At 44.9% G+C, this 18,467-nt stretch overlaps 1 protein-coding gene across 4 annotated transcripts; it reads left to right on the plus strand.

The window, feature by feature from the left end:
* Nucleotides 1-4,899: 4,899 nt before the first annotated feature.
* LOC136541540 (disease resistance protein Pik-2-like) lies at nucleotides 4,900-18,413 on the plus strand. 4 transcript variants are annotated; one of them, XM_066533469.1, is made up of 4 exons: nucleotides 4,900-5,238; nucleotides 5,337-5,389; nucleotides 5,717-6,760; nucleotides 15,867-18,413. In XM_066533469.1, the coding sequence occupies exons 3-4, from the start codon at nucleotides 5,760-5,762 to the stop codon at nucleotides 17,956-17,958; spliced, it is 3,093 nt and encodes a 1,030-aa protein (XP_066389566.1). In that variant the 5' UTR covers nucleotides 4,900-5,238; nucleotides 5,337-5,389; nucleotides 5,717-5,759; the 3' UTR covers nucleotides 17,959-18,413. The 4 variants fall into 4 exon arrangements, with proteins under 4 accessions (XP_066389566.1, XP_066389567.1, XP_066389568.1 ...); XM_066533470.1 differs by having other exon boundaries at nucleotides 5,720-6,760; XM_066533471.1 differs by lacking the exon at nucleotides 5,337-5,389.
* Nucleotides 18,414-18,467: the final 54 nt, after the last annotated feature.

The following is an 18,467-nucleotide window of genomic DNA, read 5'->3' on the forward strand; positions in this document are numbered from 1 at the left end:
TAAACGGGGCCTAAGGGCATGTTTGGTCCACCCAGTTAAAATTTAGCCCGCTAAAATTTCAAAGTTAAAATTTAGCCAGCTAAAAGTTCTTCTACCTAAACTTTAGCTGAGGTGTTTAGATCCTCGAGCTAATAGACCTAGCTAAATTTTAACTGAGCCGCTGGGTTGAATTAGCTAAAGTCAGTTAAATTTTAGCTAGTCTTTAGCTAGACCGTTTGTATCCCTAGCAGTTAAATCTAGCCAACTAAAATTTAGTTTGTGGATTTAAACAGCCCATAAAGGCTCCGGACAGATAACATGTGGCATCAAATGCTAGCACAAGTAACAGGTTCGCTCCCCGGTGGGCCCATGCCTCTAGGAGCCCTGCCCCGGTGTCTATCAACCATGAACCATGGTCCATGCTTAGGAGGGACAGATGCTTGTCACCAATCTTTGGTTGCGGCAACAGTGAGGTGTTCGAGCAAAATCAATAATAGAGCTAGGTCTTTGGCTATAAGTCAAGTTATAAGAGCTAAGTTATACAATAGTTAGTCGTTTTTTTTTGTATATAAACTTTTTTTATTATTAGATGTTTTCATTCTCTTTCCTATTTTCTCCTCATATACACCGGCGGAGCCACCCATTGGCCATAGTGGGCTCCGGCCCCCCCTTGCCCTGTAAAAAAATGAGGATATATGCTGCGGGCTAATAAATTTCCTAGTTATGTCTCGCGACTCGATGCCTTGCGTGACCTGGGCACAACTCAGTCAACACTGAACTGAGTCCTTGCCATCGAGTTACCATGGGAGACTCGTGGCGCATGGAGTCCTCGCCCCAAGGCTTAGTGTCCGCCCATTTAGTGCACCTTGTTTCTTGTGACCTTTTGGGGATTTGAAATATGTGTCGTTATACCTCTGGCTGAGGTACGTACGTACCCTTACTCGGGTAGTGGTCACTCCTCTTCCGTACAAAAAAAATAGTTTAGCTTTTTGTGGTGTTTGCTACAGCTTCTTGCCACTTCTGCTACCGGAGCCGTGTCAAATAGCCCGTTAGCCCACGGTTAGAAGCACGGACAGAGCTACGTGGGGCCAAACTGGGTCCTGCCCCTCTTGTTTCGGCTATATCACTCTGGAGGTTTGTATGTCCCTGCATGCATGCAATTAATTCATGCCTCTCTCGTACCATGCTTGCTGATGCTGATGAGTGGATCACAACTTACAAGTATGTAAATCTGCACATTGTTCATTCTTGTTTGATAGAATTCCAATTGTTCATTGCAGTCTATATGGATAGAACTTGAAAAAACAAAGATTTCCCACAGAATTTCAATTGTCTATACTACTATTGGTAAATACTGTAGCAGTGTAGCTTTGAATTGGCCCCCCTACATATTCATGCAAGCTCCGCCACTGCTCATATACATCTTTATTGGGTGCACTACTATCTATAATTTCGTGCCCAACTTGTTGCTTGCATTAGAGCTAAGCTCTCTTCTCTCGCCTCCGCGTAGACTTTGGCATTTCACCCATCATCAAAAACTGGTTTCGTACTTTTATCATCCCGTAAATTGGTTTCGCTCGTTTGCCATTATGAAACTGTTGTAACCCGCTGAAATACATTTCGGATAGTTTTAATTCGTGGAAAAAAAGAAGACACATCCTTCCGGTTCTACCCCTGCCTCCTTTCTCCTTATACGACGGTCACCGTTCCCCGTCCGTGGACAAAACGGATCGACGCACAAGGTGCTGCCTCCGTCCGGCCATCTAAGCGCCGCCACCGTCCCAGCCCATACAAGTGCCGCGACGGGTGCCGCGAGCCGGCCGCGGGAGGGCCGTGCAGCGCCCACAGGAAGTGCCGCGAGCCAGCCGCAGGAGGGCCTTGGTGGCGTCGAACCAGCCCAAGCTCCCGGAGACCCGGACCCGAAGCAGAGGAACACCACCGACGCCCGCGGCTGCACGTCGAACCATGGACGCACGTCGGCGTAGTCCACGAGGGGCTCCAAGGCCGCGAGGTGGTTGAACCGGACGCCAATGCCCGACGCCGCACGCGCCGGACGTGCTCACCCACCTCGGATGCCGACTCTGGCGTCAGCGGCTGCACGACGAGGACGGTCACCGTGAACTCTCGGCCGAGGTGGTCGTCTCTGCCGCCGGCGCCGTGGCCGACCAAGCGGTTCCCGGCTTCAATGAGCGACCTGAGGTGGCCAGAGCCGAGCGCGGGGAGGAGCAGCACGTTGGGGCTCATCGTTCCACCCTCCTGTCCTGACAAAAAGCTCGACGGCTGCTCGCGCACAAGCGCGCGGCAGTTCGAACAGCCCGGCCTGACGGTGACTCGCACAGCGCCGCTCGTGGGTCTGCTTCTTGCGCAGCCTCCTCCACCGGCGTCGTGCCCTCCGCCCCCGGCGCCGGCAGCGGCCCCCGCTCCCCGCCCCACAGCGTCCATCACAGAGACCGACCTCCTGCTTTTATGCTGCTCGTCCGGGCCTCCTCCCTGCTGCGTCTCGTTGGCGGTGTGCGGAGCAGCGCTGCGAGGATACGCAGCCGGACACGGCATGCGGTGAGAAAGCAGGCAGGGGTAGAACCGGAAGGATGTGTCTTTTTTTCCACGAATTAAAACTACCTGAAATATATTTTAGCAGGTTACATCAGTTTTATAATGGCAAACGAGCGAAACCACCTTACGGGATGATAAAAGTACGAAACCAGTTTTCGGTGATGGGTGAAGTCTCGCCTCCGTGCACCTCTTCTCGCATAGCGCTCGCCCTTCCCGAACGAGCGGACGGCAGATCTTGTTTCCCGGGAGTTGCCATCAAGCCGGCAGATCTTGTTTCCCGGGAGTTGCCATCAAGCCCGCCACAACTGGCTTTGCATGCGGCACCGAAGTACAGCAAGAGTCATTCAAATCAAGATAAGAATGAATGGATTCATTCTTCCCCTTGTAGTTCTACTCCCAGTCTTGGATCAGGAAAGAAAAAAAGTGAAATGTGGACGGTGTACCTTGGATGGTAGGTACTAGTAGCGATGCCTTGAGTAGCGTGAATCTGGGGCTTTAGTTCCCCTCCAAAACGTCAAATTTTTCAAGATTTCCCGTCACATCGAATCTTTGATACATGCATGAAACATTAAATATAAATAAAAAATAAAACTAATTACACAGTTTAGACGAAATCCACGAGACGAATCTTTTAAGCCTAATTAGACTATGATTGGACACTAATTATCAAATAACAACAAAAATGCTACAGTGTCGTTTTGCCAAAATTTTCGGCAGCTAAACTGGCCCCTGGTTAATTGCTAGTCACTGCTCCCACTACTGCAGTCTGAATATGCAGGTATGGTTAATCTTCAACGAACTGTGGCAACAGCGTGTGACAGGAAAAAAAAAATGAACGATGATGCGACAGTTTTGAATATGAAAAGCGGCGAATTTAGATAGGCTGTTGGAATGATCTAGCTTTTGAGAGAGATTTCTATTTTATTTTAGAGAAAGCTGAATTATAAATTTTGTTGCCTATTTTTAGACACTCTCTTGGGTTGCTCCTGAGCTGTTATACCTTTCTCAATCATTAACAGCTATCGATGAGAGAGCGTTTTCATTAACTGCCTGATTGGTCACTTTGGCCTACCGCCGGCCGGGTCGTCTCCATACCGTAATCATTATGCATAGTACTTGAAAGGGAAATGAATTGAATAGAGGTTGGACCACGTGTGTTGCTTTCATAGTACCTTCGTGGTTATCAATACCTGATTGCCAAATCACACTTCAGTTGTATAATTCCATCGTTTGAATGTTGATTGATGATACGATATATATTGTCTTCTGCTAAGAGTAAACATATAGTCCATATAGTCCATCGGATTCGGTGACAAAACAAGGGCAAATTAGATAATGGTGCTTGTGCCTTATAGGTGCGTAAACTTGAGCCGTAACCATATGAAAAATCGATCCACTCGATGGTATTTTATTTTTTCTTGGGTGCATCTGCACCTCGTCGTTGACATCAGAAACCAAACCCTGCAAGAAACAGAGAACAAACCTAGATCTACGAAGGGGTCGGTTCCCCACTGCTCTAACTATCAGCGTGGTCGCCGGATGGGAGAGAGAGGATGTGGATCGATGTAGTGGCGTAGAGGCCGGTGAGAGGATGCCTCGAGGGAGGAGCAGTTTCCGTAGGGAGTTCCCACCCGCAGGTAGTCTTAGGGTTGTTTGGATTCAACCCTCTAAATACTTTAGACCTCTAAAATTTAGAGCTAAAGTCTCCAAAGAAGTGGTTTAAACTTAGCTCTAAACTTTAGCCTATCTCATGTTTAAGCTTTAGAGCTTAAAACTGAGATAAAATGCTCTAAAGTTTTTAGAGCTCTAAAATTTATAGAAGGGGCTCCAAACATACGCTTAGTGTTGTATGCTACTTATTAGTCAAACGTCTTTGGAGTACGTATTTATTCTACTTGCAGAACTTCGCCCTGTTCGTTTGGGCTTATTTGGCTGATAAGTCATGGCTGAAAATACTGTTGGCTGATTTGTTGTGAGAGAAAAATACTGTTCGTTGGCTGAAAAAATACGGCTTTTAAGCCAAACAAACAGGACGCTTGTTGTTTGAGTCAGAGTTTTTTCTTTGAAGTGTGCGATCCCATCCTTGAGATCTTACAACTTGACCCCAATATAATTACTCACTCCGTTTTATATTATAGGTCTAGTTATTTAAATAAAAATCATTTTTTCGATAACTTTTCTTTGCACACTATAAAGAGACGCTTTTCAGCTTTGAATTAAAATAAAGAATATCCATATTTAGTGATCTATTTAAAGTGACTTTTGAAGAGTCTCTATTCTATTAAATTAAAAAGAATATAAAGAGAGGAGGTAAAGAGACTCTTGTAACTAGAAAAACTGTGTTAATAAATAAGAAATGTCCAATATGTCCTTCGGGCAACTAGCAACATCCCCGTCCGAGTTCCTGCCCGGGCACATCCTACTTCCTCTTCATGGCGAGACCGCCACCGCCGCCGCCGCCACCGCCACCGCAACCGCAACCAACCTCGTGTTTCCCCTCCCCCCTCCTCCCCGGCACGCCTAATCCAACGCTGACGCTGGCACCGCTGCCACAGTCTTCTTTCGGTCACCTCCTTTGTTTCATCCAAACAAACAAAAACGATTTACGGATCTTAACCTCCCATCGGCCTTCAGTTCGTCTGTACCGTGCGCTGACGCCACGGACGGCGGCCACCGTGGCCACCGATGCCTGTTAAAACCTCCTCGGTAGGGTCGTGTTCATATCTGCCTCCTCTGCCCTCTCCCTGTTATTTTCTGCTTCCGTTTTGTTATCTGGTAGCTTATTTGTTTCCTTGCCGTGTTAGTTGATTGTTCAAAACCTTGCGGGGATCGTCGCAGCAGACTGAGAGAGGCCAAGGTCAATTAATTAGCACCTTGATTCAAATAAAATGTGTAAATTGGAGAACACCGTTCAATTGGACTTGTTCTAGTATTGTTTGGTTGTTGATATTAGAGCTCGAATTTGCGTTTCTTTCATTGGCATATTTGCAGTGGTTCTTTGATCGGGGGAAATTTAACATTCACAAGAATTGTTTCATGTGCTGATTAGATATGTAGTTGTTCTTTCCTTTTAATAATTTATAGATAGACTAACTACTGCTGGGAAGGCAGTGGATGTTTATCCGTGTTCTGTGCTCGCTCTGAGCTTTCAGCCACCACTCATACTTCGCTGCATTTGCAACAGCAGGAAAGAGATTGCAGTATTGAAGAGTGTAGAGAAGGAGAAGATGGAGCTTGTGGTGGGTGCTTCGGATGCCACCATGAAATCTCTCCTGGGCAAGCTGGGAGGCCTCCTTGCCCAGGAGTACACTCTGATCCGTGGCGTACGAGGTGACATTCAGTACATCACCGACGAGCTCGCCACCATGCAGGCATTCCTTGGTGACCTAGGCTCGACCCAAGAGGACCACGACCTCCGGATCAAGAACTGGATGAAGCAGATCCGTGACATGGCATATGACATGGAAGACTGCATCGATGATTTCGCCCACCGCCTACCTCACGATCCCCTCAGCGATACAACATGCTCCTTCATAGTGACGAGAATCTACGAGCTGCGAACGTTTTGGCCTCGCCGTCAAATTGCTTCCAAGATTGCTGAGCTCAAGGTTAGGGCGCAGCACATTGCTGAGCGGCGAGGTAGATATGGAGTTGATAACCCAGGCAAAAAAGATGGCAGCAGCCCCGGAGCGGGAGCAACCCATGCTCTTACGTCTGGCATTGGTGAACATCTTATGCCCAACCGTCAGCTTATCCACACGCTGAATCCGGTGGTTGTGAAGGAGGACATGAAGGAGCTTCAGACTTGGATGGAAAAAGAGGGTAAACATTCTGATCGTGCTGTTCTTGCCATTGTCGGATTCGGTGGGGTGGGAAAGACCACCATTGCCACCAAACTGTATCGGGATTTCGGGAAAGAATTCGACTGCCGAGCGTTAGTCACGGTGTCACAAAACTATGACGAAGATCAAGTCCTCAGGGATATTCTGGGCCAAATCAAGCCACGGGACATAGAGCAGGAACAACAAGACCGCAGCACAGGGACACCTGCAGAGAAGAACCTAGCTGCTGGCATCAAACCAGGCCTATCGAAGCGGCTTGTGCCACTCTTCCGTGTTCAGAGCAAGCAAGGCAATGATGGTGGTACTCAAGGGACACAGAGCAAGATAGACAACATGACCCGTGACCAACTTATCGATGAACTGCAATCGCGCCTGCGAGGAAAGAGGTACCTCTAAACCAATGCTTTGCTTTTAGTAGCCATATTGCAGACTGCGTGCAGCGTATATGAAAATACGTGAAATAGCCTCTTGTATCTAAATTACCCATATTTATTATTATAAATGTTAATCTAAACTTAACCCCCCTCCCTAAATTTGCACTCATCCATCTTGGTTTGTACAAAAGAAAATATTCCTTAAATCCAATCTAATCTGATATGGAAAATAGTTTAATAAGTACTATATATATAGTGCTAGAATTTTTTTAGAGGGAAAAAATCCTAGTTAGATAGAAGCCTGTAGTAGTTGTGTTCTTAGCCCACATGGTACATGAGAAGTTGTAGTTGGTGGGTTTAGGGTGGCTTTGGTTGGCTTCCCAACCTGTTTTTTTTCTTCTTAAAAAACCAAAAGCCAAAAGCCAACCAAAGGGACAAACTCCCTCCTATATTCTACGAAGAAATCAGATTTTCCGTGAAACATTACCGGAATCCTCAAATTTACCGAGTGTTTTTCTGTTTGCCGAGTGTCTTTCCTCGGGCACTCGGCGAACAAGTTCTTTGCCGAGTGCTGCTTTAAAAACACTCGGAACAAAAAAATACTCGACAAAGAGGGCGTTTGCCGAGTGTAAAAAAAACACTCGGCAAAGAGGGGGTTTGCCGAGTGTAAAAAAAACACTCGGCAAAGAAATAAAATCTTTTTCTGAAAAAAGAAGAAAAAAATAAAAAAAAAATTGTCGAGTGCTCAGATCTAAAACACACGGCAAATGAAAAAAAAACTCGCCTCCCTCTCTCCAAATCTGCCCTCCAAATCCGCCGCCGCGCGCCCGGCCCCTCCTCCCTCTCTCCAAATCCGCCGCCCCGGCCTCTCCTCCCTCTCTCCAAATCCGCCGCCCCGCCTCCCTCTCTCCAAATCCGCGCGCCCCGCCCCTCCTCTCACCTTTCTTCCCCGAATCCGGCCGCCGCACCGCCCCTCCTCCCCGGATCCGGCGGGGACCCCGCCCCTCCTCTCCCTTTCTCCGGCCGCCACCCTGCCCCTCCTCTCACCTTTCTTCCCCGGATCCGGCCGCCGCACCGCCCCTCCTCCCTGGATCTGGCGGGGACCCGGCCCCTCCTCTCCCTTTCTCCGGCCACCGCCCCGCCCCTCCTTTCACCTTTCTTCCCCGGATCCGGCCACCGCACCGCCCCTCCTCCCCGGATCCGGCGGGGACTCGCGGGGCGAGGCCTCGCGTCGAGGGCCCCGCGAGAGGCGGCAGACTCCGTGGTGGTGGGCACGGGCTTCGTGGTGGTGTGCGCGATGGCTGACCGCGCGGTGGTCGTGGTCGAGGCGGGACCTAGCTTCGGCACTAGTAGCTCGGGCGTGGTGGCGTGGCGGGCTTGGTGGCGGCGGGAGGCAGCTCGGTGGTGGGTGACGGCCGGTGGTGGCGGGCGGTGGTGCTTGTTTTTTTTTAATTTTTTTCGAAAAATGTTTGCTGAGTGTTTTTTGGGCACTCGGCAAAGTCTTTGCCGAGTGCCCGACAAAAAACACTCGGCAAATATTCTTTGCCGATAAAAATTTTACCGAGTGCCCTTTACAAGGGATTGCCATGTGTTTTCGTGCCTTTGCCGTGTGCCCAAGATCCTGTTCCCGGTAGTGAGAGGGCCATAGCCTAGTGGTTACAAGTCTTAGTAGCATCTCGGGTCCTGAGTTCGACTCCTCGTGGGAACAAATATTCGGATTTAACGGCGTTGTGCTTTCAGTGATAGGCAACGTTCTCGTCGATAGTGAGGTGAATACTGACTTCATCAATCTCAATGGTTTGCTGGTCCAGTTTTCGAAGAACCTTATAGGGGTAGGGGTTGCATGCGTGTTCATAGGGATAAGTCTGCATGCGTTGTGAGCGTGCGTTCTGTGTAATTCTTAAAAAAAGAAATAAGCTATTCCCAAAATTCAAATTTCTCAGCAGCTAGAGACCTGCTTCCACCGGATGTGAGATGGAAGTTTTCGTGAAACTTACTCACCTGCCACTGGCTATGATGCCTACTAGTTCGTTCTTTCTACCGATTGCCCTCCCCAATCCCACGAGAAGCCGAGCACGCTCTGGGAGAAGCCCGTGCCTCTTTGGTGAATCCGGGACCTCCTTCCACAGATCCAGGCAAAGTCGTGGTGACCTTGTCGGTGAAACCGCGTCTCCTCTGCAGGGCTCTAGCGGCGAGCGAGGCTCCTCTGTCGATGGCGCGGTAGAGGCCCCTGGAGGCGTAGGCCCTGGCGCGGAGGGCGCATCAGCAATGGAGGCGGCGGATCTGCGGCGAGGAGGCAAATCCAACGCGAGGAGCGGATCCAGCAGCGGGGGGCCACACGCACCCGATACAGCAAGCGGCGGCGGCGTTGCTCGACCTCCACCGCCTCCACCAGATCCGGCTGCATGGGCTCCACCGATGGTGCCTCCAGGTGCGGATTCGTCGGCGACGGCGCGTCTAGGTGCGGAAATCCAGGATGACAGCAGCGTGGGTGTGCAGTTGATGCGGGGATGGGGATCCCCGCGGGGATTAAATCCCCGAGCGGGGACGGGGATGGGGAAGAAGTGCTCCCCATGAGCCTTCACGGGGACGGGGACGGGGACGGGGGAAATTTGCCCCCGCGGGGACGGGGATGGGGCAGTAACCCCCGACGGGGAATTCCCCGTTGACATCGCGACGCTCCACACCGGTCCGCTCCAAGTCCGCTGCACTGCAGGGTGGGTCCACTATGGCCGCAGCGCTCCAACATCAGCCGTCATGCTGCTAGCCCCTCGCCCCTAGCTAGGCAAGAGCTCCACCCCTTGTCGGTGCCCCTCGGTCGGAGATCCGCCCCTCGCCGGCACCCATAGGATGCGAGTTTCGCCGCCCCTCGCCAACACCCCTAGGCCACGAGCTTTTGCCGCCCCTTGCTGGCCTCCTTTGCTTCGTCGACGACATGAGAAGAAACCCACATGAAAAAAACAGAGAAGTATGTATTGGGTGGTTGACACGTGGGGTCACAGATGACACGTGGAATCAACTAACAATGGTTTTTCAGAAGCCACAACTATTCAACCAAATAGCTTTCAACATTATCACAATCCACAGCCCGCAATAGTTTTTCTATAGCCCACACCTCACAACAACTTTTCTAGAAGCCATAGCTCAAACGAACACACCCTTAATACCATCTTGGAAGTTTAGGAGAATAAGAGCCACCTTATAATCCTTGTCGTTCCAAATATAGCACCTCTGGATTAACCCTTTTATACGAAACGAGAATGGAAGTGTAAGAAAGGTGTTACGCATATACCGGTCCATTCTGCGTGAGGAGTTGGCCATAAGCAAATTTTGGATGCAAGGTGTTACAGTTCCTTAACAAACCACGTAGCAATGACATAACAATTCACTTTAAGTTATATACTAATACTAACACTCCTAAATTACACAAAAGTAAAAAGTAAGTTTAATGCTATGCTCTGCCATATAAGCTAAGTAAACATGTATACATTAGGATAAATATTTTTTTATAACTTATCAAATATATGGAAAATTGTTCCTTAATAAGCCACATAATAATAACACTGACAGATTACTTTAACTCCTAAATTGCACACAAGTAAAAAGTAAGTTTAATGCTACGCTCTGCCATATAAGCTAAGTAAACATGTATACATTAGGATAAATATTTTTTTATAACTTATCAAATATGGAAAATTGTTCCTTAATAAGCCACATAGTAATAACACGGACATATTACTTTAAGTTATATTAATACTCCGTGGATAAATTTTATGAGTTGTCATATTAAATAAGTTTATATATTTTGATTGAAACATCATGTTGTTGTAAGAACCAAGAGCCTGCCCTGGAACCTACAATATTTTTAATAAAATAAAAAATATAATTTTTGAATCAAATATATAGTAAGTGATAGAGTTTCAACTTAAAAAAGAGAAAAAATTAAAACATCTAGATTAAAGTTGAAAGCTAAATTATAGATTCATGATGCCACATAAAGGGGTGCAACAAGAGTTTTATATAACTTAAGCTTAGGTTTCAACTAAATACATGTTGCACTTCTAAAAAAACATAAATTATAGAAATTCTAATTGGAGAGGTCCCTAACGGAGACTCCATGATAATCCTCCTGAGGCCTGCTCGAAAAAAGGTAAATTCTAATAAAATACATCTGGTCATCAATCATGTTAACTCTAATCACTATTGATAATAATAGCCATTGGATATTATCCACCTCTTTGCTTGTGTAAATCAACATAAGGTGACGCCTAAATCTGTCAATAAATTGCTGATTTAGCCATTAAAAAACATAATTTAATGTATCTACATCTAATTACAAACTTGTCCACTCAAATCAATATCTAAATCATCAAAATCTTCTATTACAAATAATCAGTTTAAAGAGCCATAAATTGTACTCCCTCTGTTCCAAACTATAAGTCGCTTTGATTTTTTTGGTATATCCATTTTGCTATGCATCTAAATATAATAATATGTCTAGATACATAGCAAAATTGATGAACCAAAAAAATCAAAGCGACTTATAATTTGGAACAGATGAGTATATTTGTTTCTGCATTACCCACTCCTATTTATATTAATATTTAAAATTTGAAAAAAGTAAGCACATATACTGTGCCATCATGTGGACCAAGTAAACTTGCATATATGAGATTATATATATCATGTTTCAGTGAAACTAACAAAATATTTAAAGTTATATTATAACCCATGACATAAAATTATATAAGTTATTGCTAGATATATTTTATACTTGTTAACTAAAACATTTGGCAGATCTACATTAATAACATAACCTTTTGTACACATATAATTCTTTCATATGAAAATTCAAACACCTTAAGAAGTGGAGGAGGTTAGTGCACACCACATGTTGTGACATAACTTTCCAGCCTTTTAGATTTCTTTGAAGTAAATAGTCATTATAAAGGTAATTTGAATTTCTTCTTGAGATTAATACTACCTATCCTAGATCTTCCCTCAACCTCTACTACTAATCTAAGCAATGTGGTGCAGGTTTTAAATGACTGTTTATGTCATCATCATACTTAAGAGTGTAGTGTATAACCTAAAGTCCTTATTTTTAAAAGCATAAAATGAGTATTAATAAAAGATACAATAAGTACCATAGTTTCAACTTAACTTGGGATAAAAAATCTGTATCAATCCATAAAACTAATATTTAAAAATCAAAATTTAGTGTTGGGACATGCCATATTCATATGGGCCAAGTCCCCTAGAAGAGGCCCAACTAGCACCATTGGAGTGGCATGTAGAACCCACCCCAACCGAGGGGTCGCTTGTAAATTACCGTTTGCCTATATAATGCTAAGAACATGAGGGCAAGGGGGCTCTCTCCTCTGCCACACATTTTTCGTAAACCCTAGTTGCCGCCTCACTCTCCTCTCTTGTGTGTTGGAGCCTTCGTCGGCAGGCCTTCTCCGGCCAGGCCTTCGTCGGGAGGCCTTCTCCGGACCTTCTCCGACCGGAACATTCGTCACGAAACCTTCTCCGCTGAGCCTCCGCATTAGACATTCACTGTGAAGCCTTCTTCGTGGAGCCTTCACACGGCGCAACCATCGGGCCTTTGTCCGGAACCTTCGTCAGAGACCTTCGTCGCGAGACCTTCTCCCGCCAGCGTTATCCGGGAGACCTTCTCCCGTCAGCCTTTACCTGGAGGCCTTCTCCCGTCAGCCTTCTTCGGGAGACCTTCTCCCGTCGGCCTTCACCGGGAGGCCTTCTCCCGTCGCCCTTCTCCGGGGGACCTTCTCCAGCTCCCAGGGGGGGGGGTGCTTCTCCTGCTAGCATTCTCGAAGGAGCCTTCTACTCTCATCCTAGTTTAGGACGCTTGTCCCAACATTTTGATTCGTGATTTCATAAGATATAGGCTAGAACAAGAGCTAGCATAGTTTAAGCTAAGATTTCAGCTAAATGCCTCTTGAAGATACACAGAGGCGCCATGAAAATTGAAAAAAATTATGGATATAAATGAAGAAACATATAGATCGGTAATTTAAAAATTTATCATAACTAGATAGATACAAAGTATCTTATATGCAAATTGTATTAGAAAATGACAAAGATAAAATTAAAATAAATAATTTAATCTAAGTACTTTTGATTAGTTAGAGGTACTAAACAATAACGAATGCTTATAAGGTCTTCTAAGATTCTAGCCCATGGGAGAGCATGGGTTAAGCGGTGGTAGCGACGCGCCTGGGCGGGGGCTCGGAGACCTCTCCAGCTCGTGCACACTTGAGCAATGGATATGCATGTCGAAGTGACAAATAAAGCAGGCAAGGTGTGGGTTATCGTCAGTGCCGGGTGAACTGAGGTCACGTCGGTGCCCGCCCATGCCTAGGTCTTCTTGGCTGGGGGCCGTGTTTGTGGCGAGCTGAGGATGTTAATTATTAGGACGGTCGGTAGTGCAGGGTTGGGGACGAGGTGCATCGTTTGGATGGGAAAGGGGCGCTACCAGATGGGAGAGGGGCGGTGTCGGCCGGTGCGGGGTAGCTCCGCGCCGGAAGGGTGGGGAGAGGCGCCAGAGGCCGGAGAGAAGAGAGGCAACGCCAGTTGGTGGGGTGGCGACGGCAGGATTACGGACAGAAGCAGGACGAGCGAACGGGACAAGCTAGTGGAGCGGTTGAGAACGTGGGTTGGGAACGGATCCCAAATGCGGTTGCAGGTGGCATCGGCGAGAAAAAAGAAAGATGGACCGGGAGCATGAGCCAGGCTGGTGCTATGAATAATATTCAATAACCAGGGTACTATATAGAATACCTATATATTCTATTTTAGCAATCATGAAAAATATTTCCTTATGGACTCTTATGCTAATGATCTTAACAAGTTATTTAAATTCTTAATAACCATTACATATAATCTATATAAATAATTACTTTAGATATATTTGTATATTTTAACTAAAATATTTGACATTTCTATATTGATAGTATAATATATCGTTACTGTACCTATAACAACAACTCCAAGAGACTCTTTGTATTCTTTCTAACTGACAAGAATAGTCATTTTAGTGTAAAAACACCCTCCAATAGCCATTATTCATCTTCGGATTTCTCGCTAGCCAAAGATAGAAAATGAGAATAGCTCTCCAGAATGCACACAAGACAGACAATATGTTGGAGAGTGAAAAGATATGAAACACGTTTTTCATGCAGATGGCTCTCCAAATAATGATTTAGAAAGTAAGCATTAGAAAGACTCTGGGAGATGCTCTAATTATTTGAAAATAAAACTCAAACATCTTAAGAAGTGTGGAGGTTAGTGCAGAACACATGTGGTTATATCTTTGTGGCCTTTGAGATTCTGGAGTACATAGTGAATATATGGCTTAAATACTAACATCCTCTTGAGATCAGCACTGCTACCCAGCAAAGTCTTCTTCCGAGATCTACCACTAATAATAAATAACATGGTGTAGGTACTTAAGAGTGTAGTCTATGATGTAAGGTATTTATTTTTACATTGTAAAAATGAGTGTTAATATATAAAACATACTAGTTTTAATTTAAATTTAGGATTAAAAATATGTAGCAATCAATAGAACCTATATTTCAAACTCATAATTTATGATTCATGACATCATAAGATATGGACTCTAACAAGAGTCACCATAGTTTAAGCTAAGGTTCCTACTAAATGCATATTGAAAGATACATAGAAGTCTCATGCAAGGGGCTTTGCTACGGTACACCTAAATGACTATGAGCCGTTCATTTGTTTCGATCGGACGGTTACGGTCATCTATTACATCCTAGGAGGTAATATATTTATTGAATTTTTCATTTTATAAAAAAGCTAAATAAGGAATATTTTAGATATAAAAAATCTTGTCTAGGTTTGATTGAGGCATGCGTGATTTGACAGATATCCTGGTCTCCTCGTCATGCACAATCTTCCATACGTACATGTCCAAAGTACAAGAAATTTTACGTGCATACGGAACTTTACATAGTCACTTTACGTGCTCAATATACGTAACAGCTATATAGTTTATTAAAAAGCTACTCGATTATGTAATATAGTTTTAATCGAGTTTGTATTTTGTAACATATTTTTTAGATAGCTAAAGTTCACGGATCAATTAATATATATGTTGGTTATTGATTTCTTTCATACATGTATCTTATTTTATAACTGAATATTTAATGTATTTTTCATGCAAAGGGCAAAGGGAACGATGCCCACGGAAAAGGAAGGGACCGTGTGCCCTTGCTTGGCTCCCATGATGAGTTGATTTAACAATGTTTCTTTTTCTTTTCTCAGATTAATTAATTTATTAATTCAAAAAATCTAGAAAATCAATGGTTGAGATTCGTTTGAGGTATTACCTCCTAGGAAGTAAAATTTGTACTGTAGCATTGCCCTTTAATATATATATAAGTAGTTTTAATCAAAGGTATAAATAATGACTAATGATTATTTGTCACCTAAAATTCTAAACCGTGTGAACCCACATGTTTATGGACTAGTCTATTCTAATGGCAATCCAATCCATAGGTATTGTATCTGATGGGAGCAGTAGGGCCGGGGTGCAAAATGGTGACCTGTTGTCATTCCTATTTTTTGTATCATAGTACACGTACTGACAATCATATACTACTTGCATGCATACTCACACCTACGGACACACGCACGTACCCTATTTATATGAGCACAATCAGAAAGACTAGGCCACCAGATCTCGAGGTTGAAGTTCACAGGTGCATCGCTGTAAGGAATGGCGAAGCTAAAGCAAATGGAACGGCGCTCCGCTTGTTTTGTAGGCGTGTGGATTTAAGCCGCAATCATGATGAAAATTTTATCCTAGTTATTGGTTTTATATTTTGTTGTGGGTAACGCTATAGCTTCTCCATTGACTGCAAGTGGACGACTTCAACTCCGGTATGCAGTCATACTCCACCACAAGGAACTTAATTAGCTGAGCTTTGATGCCATCCCTAGTTGGAGTATGTTAGGGATTCAACTAATGCATAAATCTAGCTGGTCACGACGTGTCATGCAAAAGACAAATAATCTAGCACGTTTTATTTGTTCTAACTTTAATTGTATTTTATTTGGTTTTTCTTCACAGGTATATCTTCTTGATTGACGACATATGGTCTGTAGAAACTTGGGACAAAATTAAAATTTGGTTGCCACAAGCAAAAGGCAGTAAAGTAATTGTGACTAGCAGATTTCAAGCTGTTGGTGCCGCGTGCTCAGAAAGAGATGGGACTGATGATTATCTGCATACAGTTAAAGCTCTTACTGATGATATGTCCGAAAGTCTATTTAACCAAGGTATTTCTGAATCCCAAAGAAGCAAGCAAAGCGTAAGTGTGAATGCAAGATCACAAGCTGCTGGTACGATGTGCTCCAAAGGAGAGGGAACTGATAATCCACATTCAGCCGATATTTCTAGTGAGAAAGAAAAGGTCCATGAGGAGATATGGAAGTATTGCGGGGGGCTGCCTTTGGCCATAGTAACCATGGCTGGCCTTGTTGCTTGCAACCCAACAAAAGGGAATGACCATTGGAGTAAAGTTTGCAAGACATTATTTCCAGAGCAGGTGGCTCCCCTTACCCTCGATGGAGTCACAAGGATACTCGATTATTGCTACAATGATTTGCCTCCAGATCTCAAGACCTGCTCATTGTACTTGAGCATATTTCCCAAGGGTTCAAAAATTAATAAGAAGCGTCTGACCAGACGATGGATATCTGAATGTTTTGTTACAGAGAAGCAAGGGCTAAGTGCAGAGGAAGTTGCAGAAACATACTTTAATCAGCTCATAAGTAGGAAGATAATACGCCCTGAGGATCACAGCAGCAATGGGAAGGTAAAATCCTTTAAAGTTCATGACATGATTCTTGAGTATATTGTGTCCAAATCAAGTGAAGAGAACTTTATTACTGTTGTTGGTGGCCATTGGCTGATGCCAACTCCTAGCAACAAAATCCGTCGACTCTCCATGCAAAGCAGTGGTTCCAAGCATGAGAATTCAACAAAAGGCATGAACTTGTCCCAAGTGCGATCACTGACAGTGTTTGGAAGCCAGAACCGACGACTTCCTTTCCATTCATTCAATAATGGAATAATTCAAGTTCTGGATCTTGAGGGTTGGAAGGGTATGACAGATAAGTATCTGAATGACATATGTAAAATGCTTGTGCTCAAGTATTTGAGCCTCCGACGAACAGAGGTTGTTCATATCCCATCAAAGATAGGAAAGCTCGAGTACCTGGAAACTCTTGACATAAGGGAGACGAGAGTTGAGGAGCTTCCAAAATCTTTTGGCCAGCTCAAACGTCTTCGTAGCATGCTTGGAGGGAGTAAAAACCCAATGAAGAAGGCGTTGAAGTTGCCAAATGAAAAGAATAAGGAGCCAATGAAAGCACTTCGTATACTGTCAGGGATTGAGATCAACGAGGACTCAACAGCTGTAGCAAGCCTTCATCAGCTGACGGGGCTAAGAAAGCTTGCCATTTACAAGCTCAACATACAGGAGGGTGGTCAGACCGTCAAACAATTACGCTCCGCCATTGAATATCTCTGCAGTTGTGGTCTGCAGACTCTGGCAATCAATGATGAGGGCTCTGACTTTATCAACTCACTGGACTCCATGTCCACTCCTCCAAGGTACCTTGTTGGGCTGGAGCTATCTGGCAAGATGGAGAGCCCCCCAAAGTGGATCAAAGATCTCAATAATCTCTACAAGCTGACACTTTCAGTGACAGTTCTTCGAAAAGATACTTTCAAGCTCATCCAGAACCTGCCCAAACTATTCAGTCTCACCTTTACCCTCACTGCAGGGAAGGATGATCGAGACATAGTGGACATCCTTGAGGAAAATAAACTGCTTACTTATAGGGAGATCATTGTTCCACCTGGAGGATTCGAGAGTCTAAAGCTGCTTCGCTTCTTTGCAACTCTCGTGCCAAGGCTGAGCTTTGCAGTTAAAGTTGAAGACGTAATGCCAGCACTCGAAAGGATTGATATGCGGTTTGAAGCCTTCGAAGGGATATATGGCATTGAGACTCTTAAGAGTCTCAAAGAGTTGCATCTCAGTGTTGGTAATCAAGCAGATGAAGTAACCAAGTTCTTGGTAGAAGAATTGAAGGACAGACCCAAGTATTTAGACAAAGAATATGCCAGCAAGTGGCCAAAAATAATCAGTGATTGAAGATATTCGAGGATGCCATTGTCTTTCCGTTCAGGTGCATCATCTGGTACTGTATTCTTATGTGGAGGCTATTTCTGTTGATCTACTCCAGCTGTTCACCATCACTCTGTTTTTCGTTTTCGTTTCAGAGTTTCAGAGCCTGTCAGTCTGTCTTTCCCTTTCAATTTCAGAGTTTCAGTTTCGTCAGTCAGTTCTCTTTCGTTTTCGTTTCAGAGTTTCAGAGTCTGTCTTTCCCTTTCAGTTTCAGAGTTTCAGCTTCGTCAGTCGAGTTCTTGTAAGCCTGACGCATGCGATTAGTTCATGCGGAGGCACGTCCGAGTCCTGTGTGGCCCTTGCGTGGTCGTGGGATGGCACGATCATAGTGACGCTCGTGCCGCGCAATCAGGAGAATAGCTCCTTGTAAGTTTCCTTTATATTGCAAGATAAACAACTGAAAACGCTGCCAGTTGACAGCACCAAAAACACCGAGCTTCTCTGAGTGCGTCGTTTCCAGTTTGCCGGCGGTGAGA

This window comes from Miscanthus floridulus, chromosome 3, assembly GCF_019320115.1.
Source record: "Miscanthus floridulus cultivar M001 chromosome 3, ASM1932011v1, whole genome shotgun sequence".
Lineage (NCBI taxonomy): Eukaryota > Viridiplantae > Streptophyta > Magnoliopsida > Poales > Poaceae > Miscanthus > Miscanthus floridulus.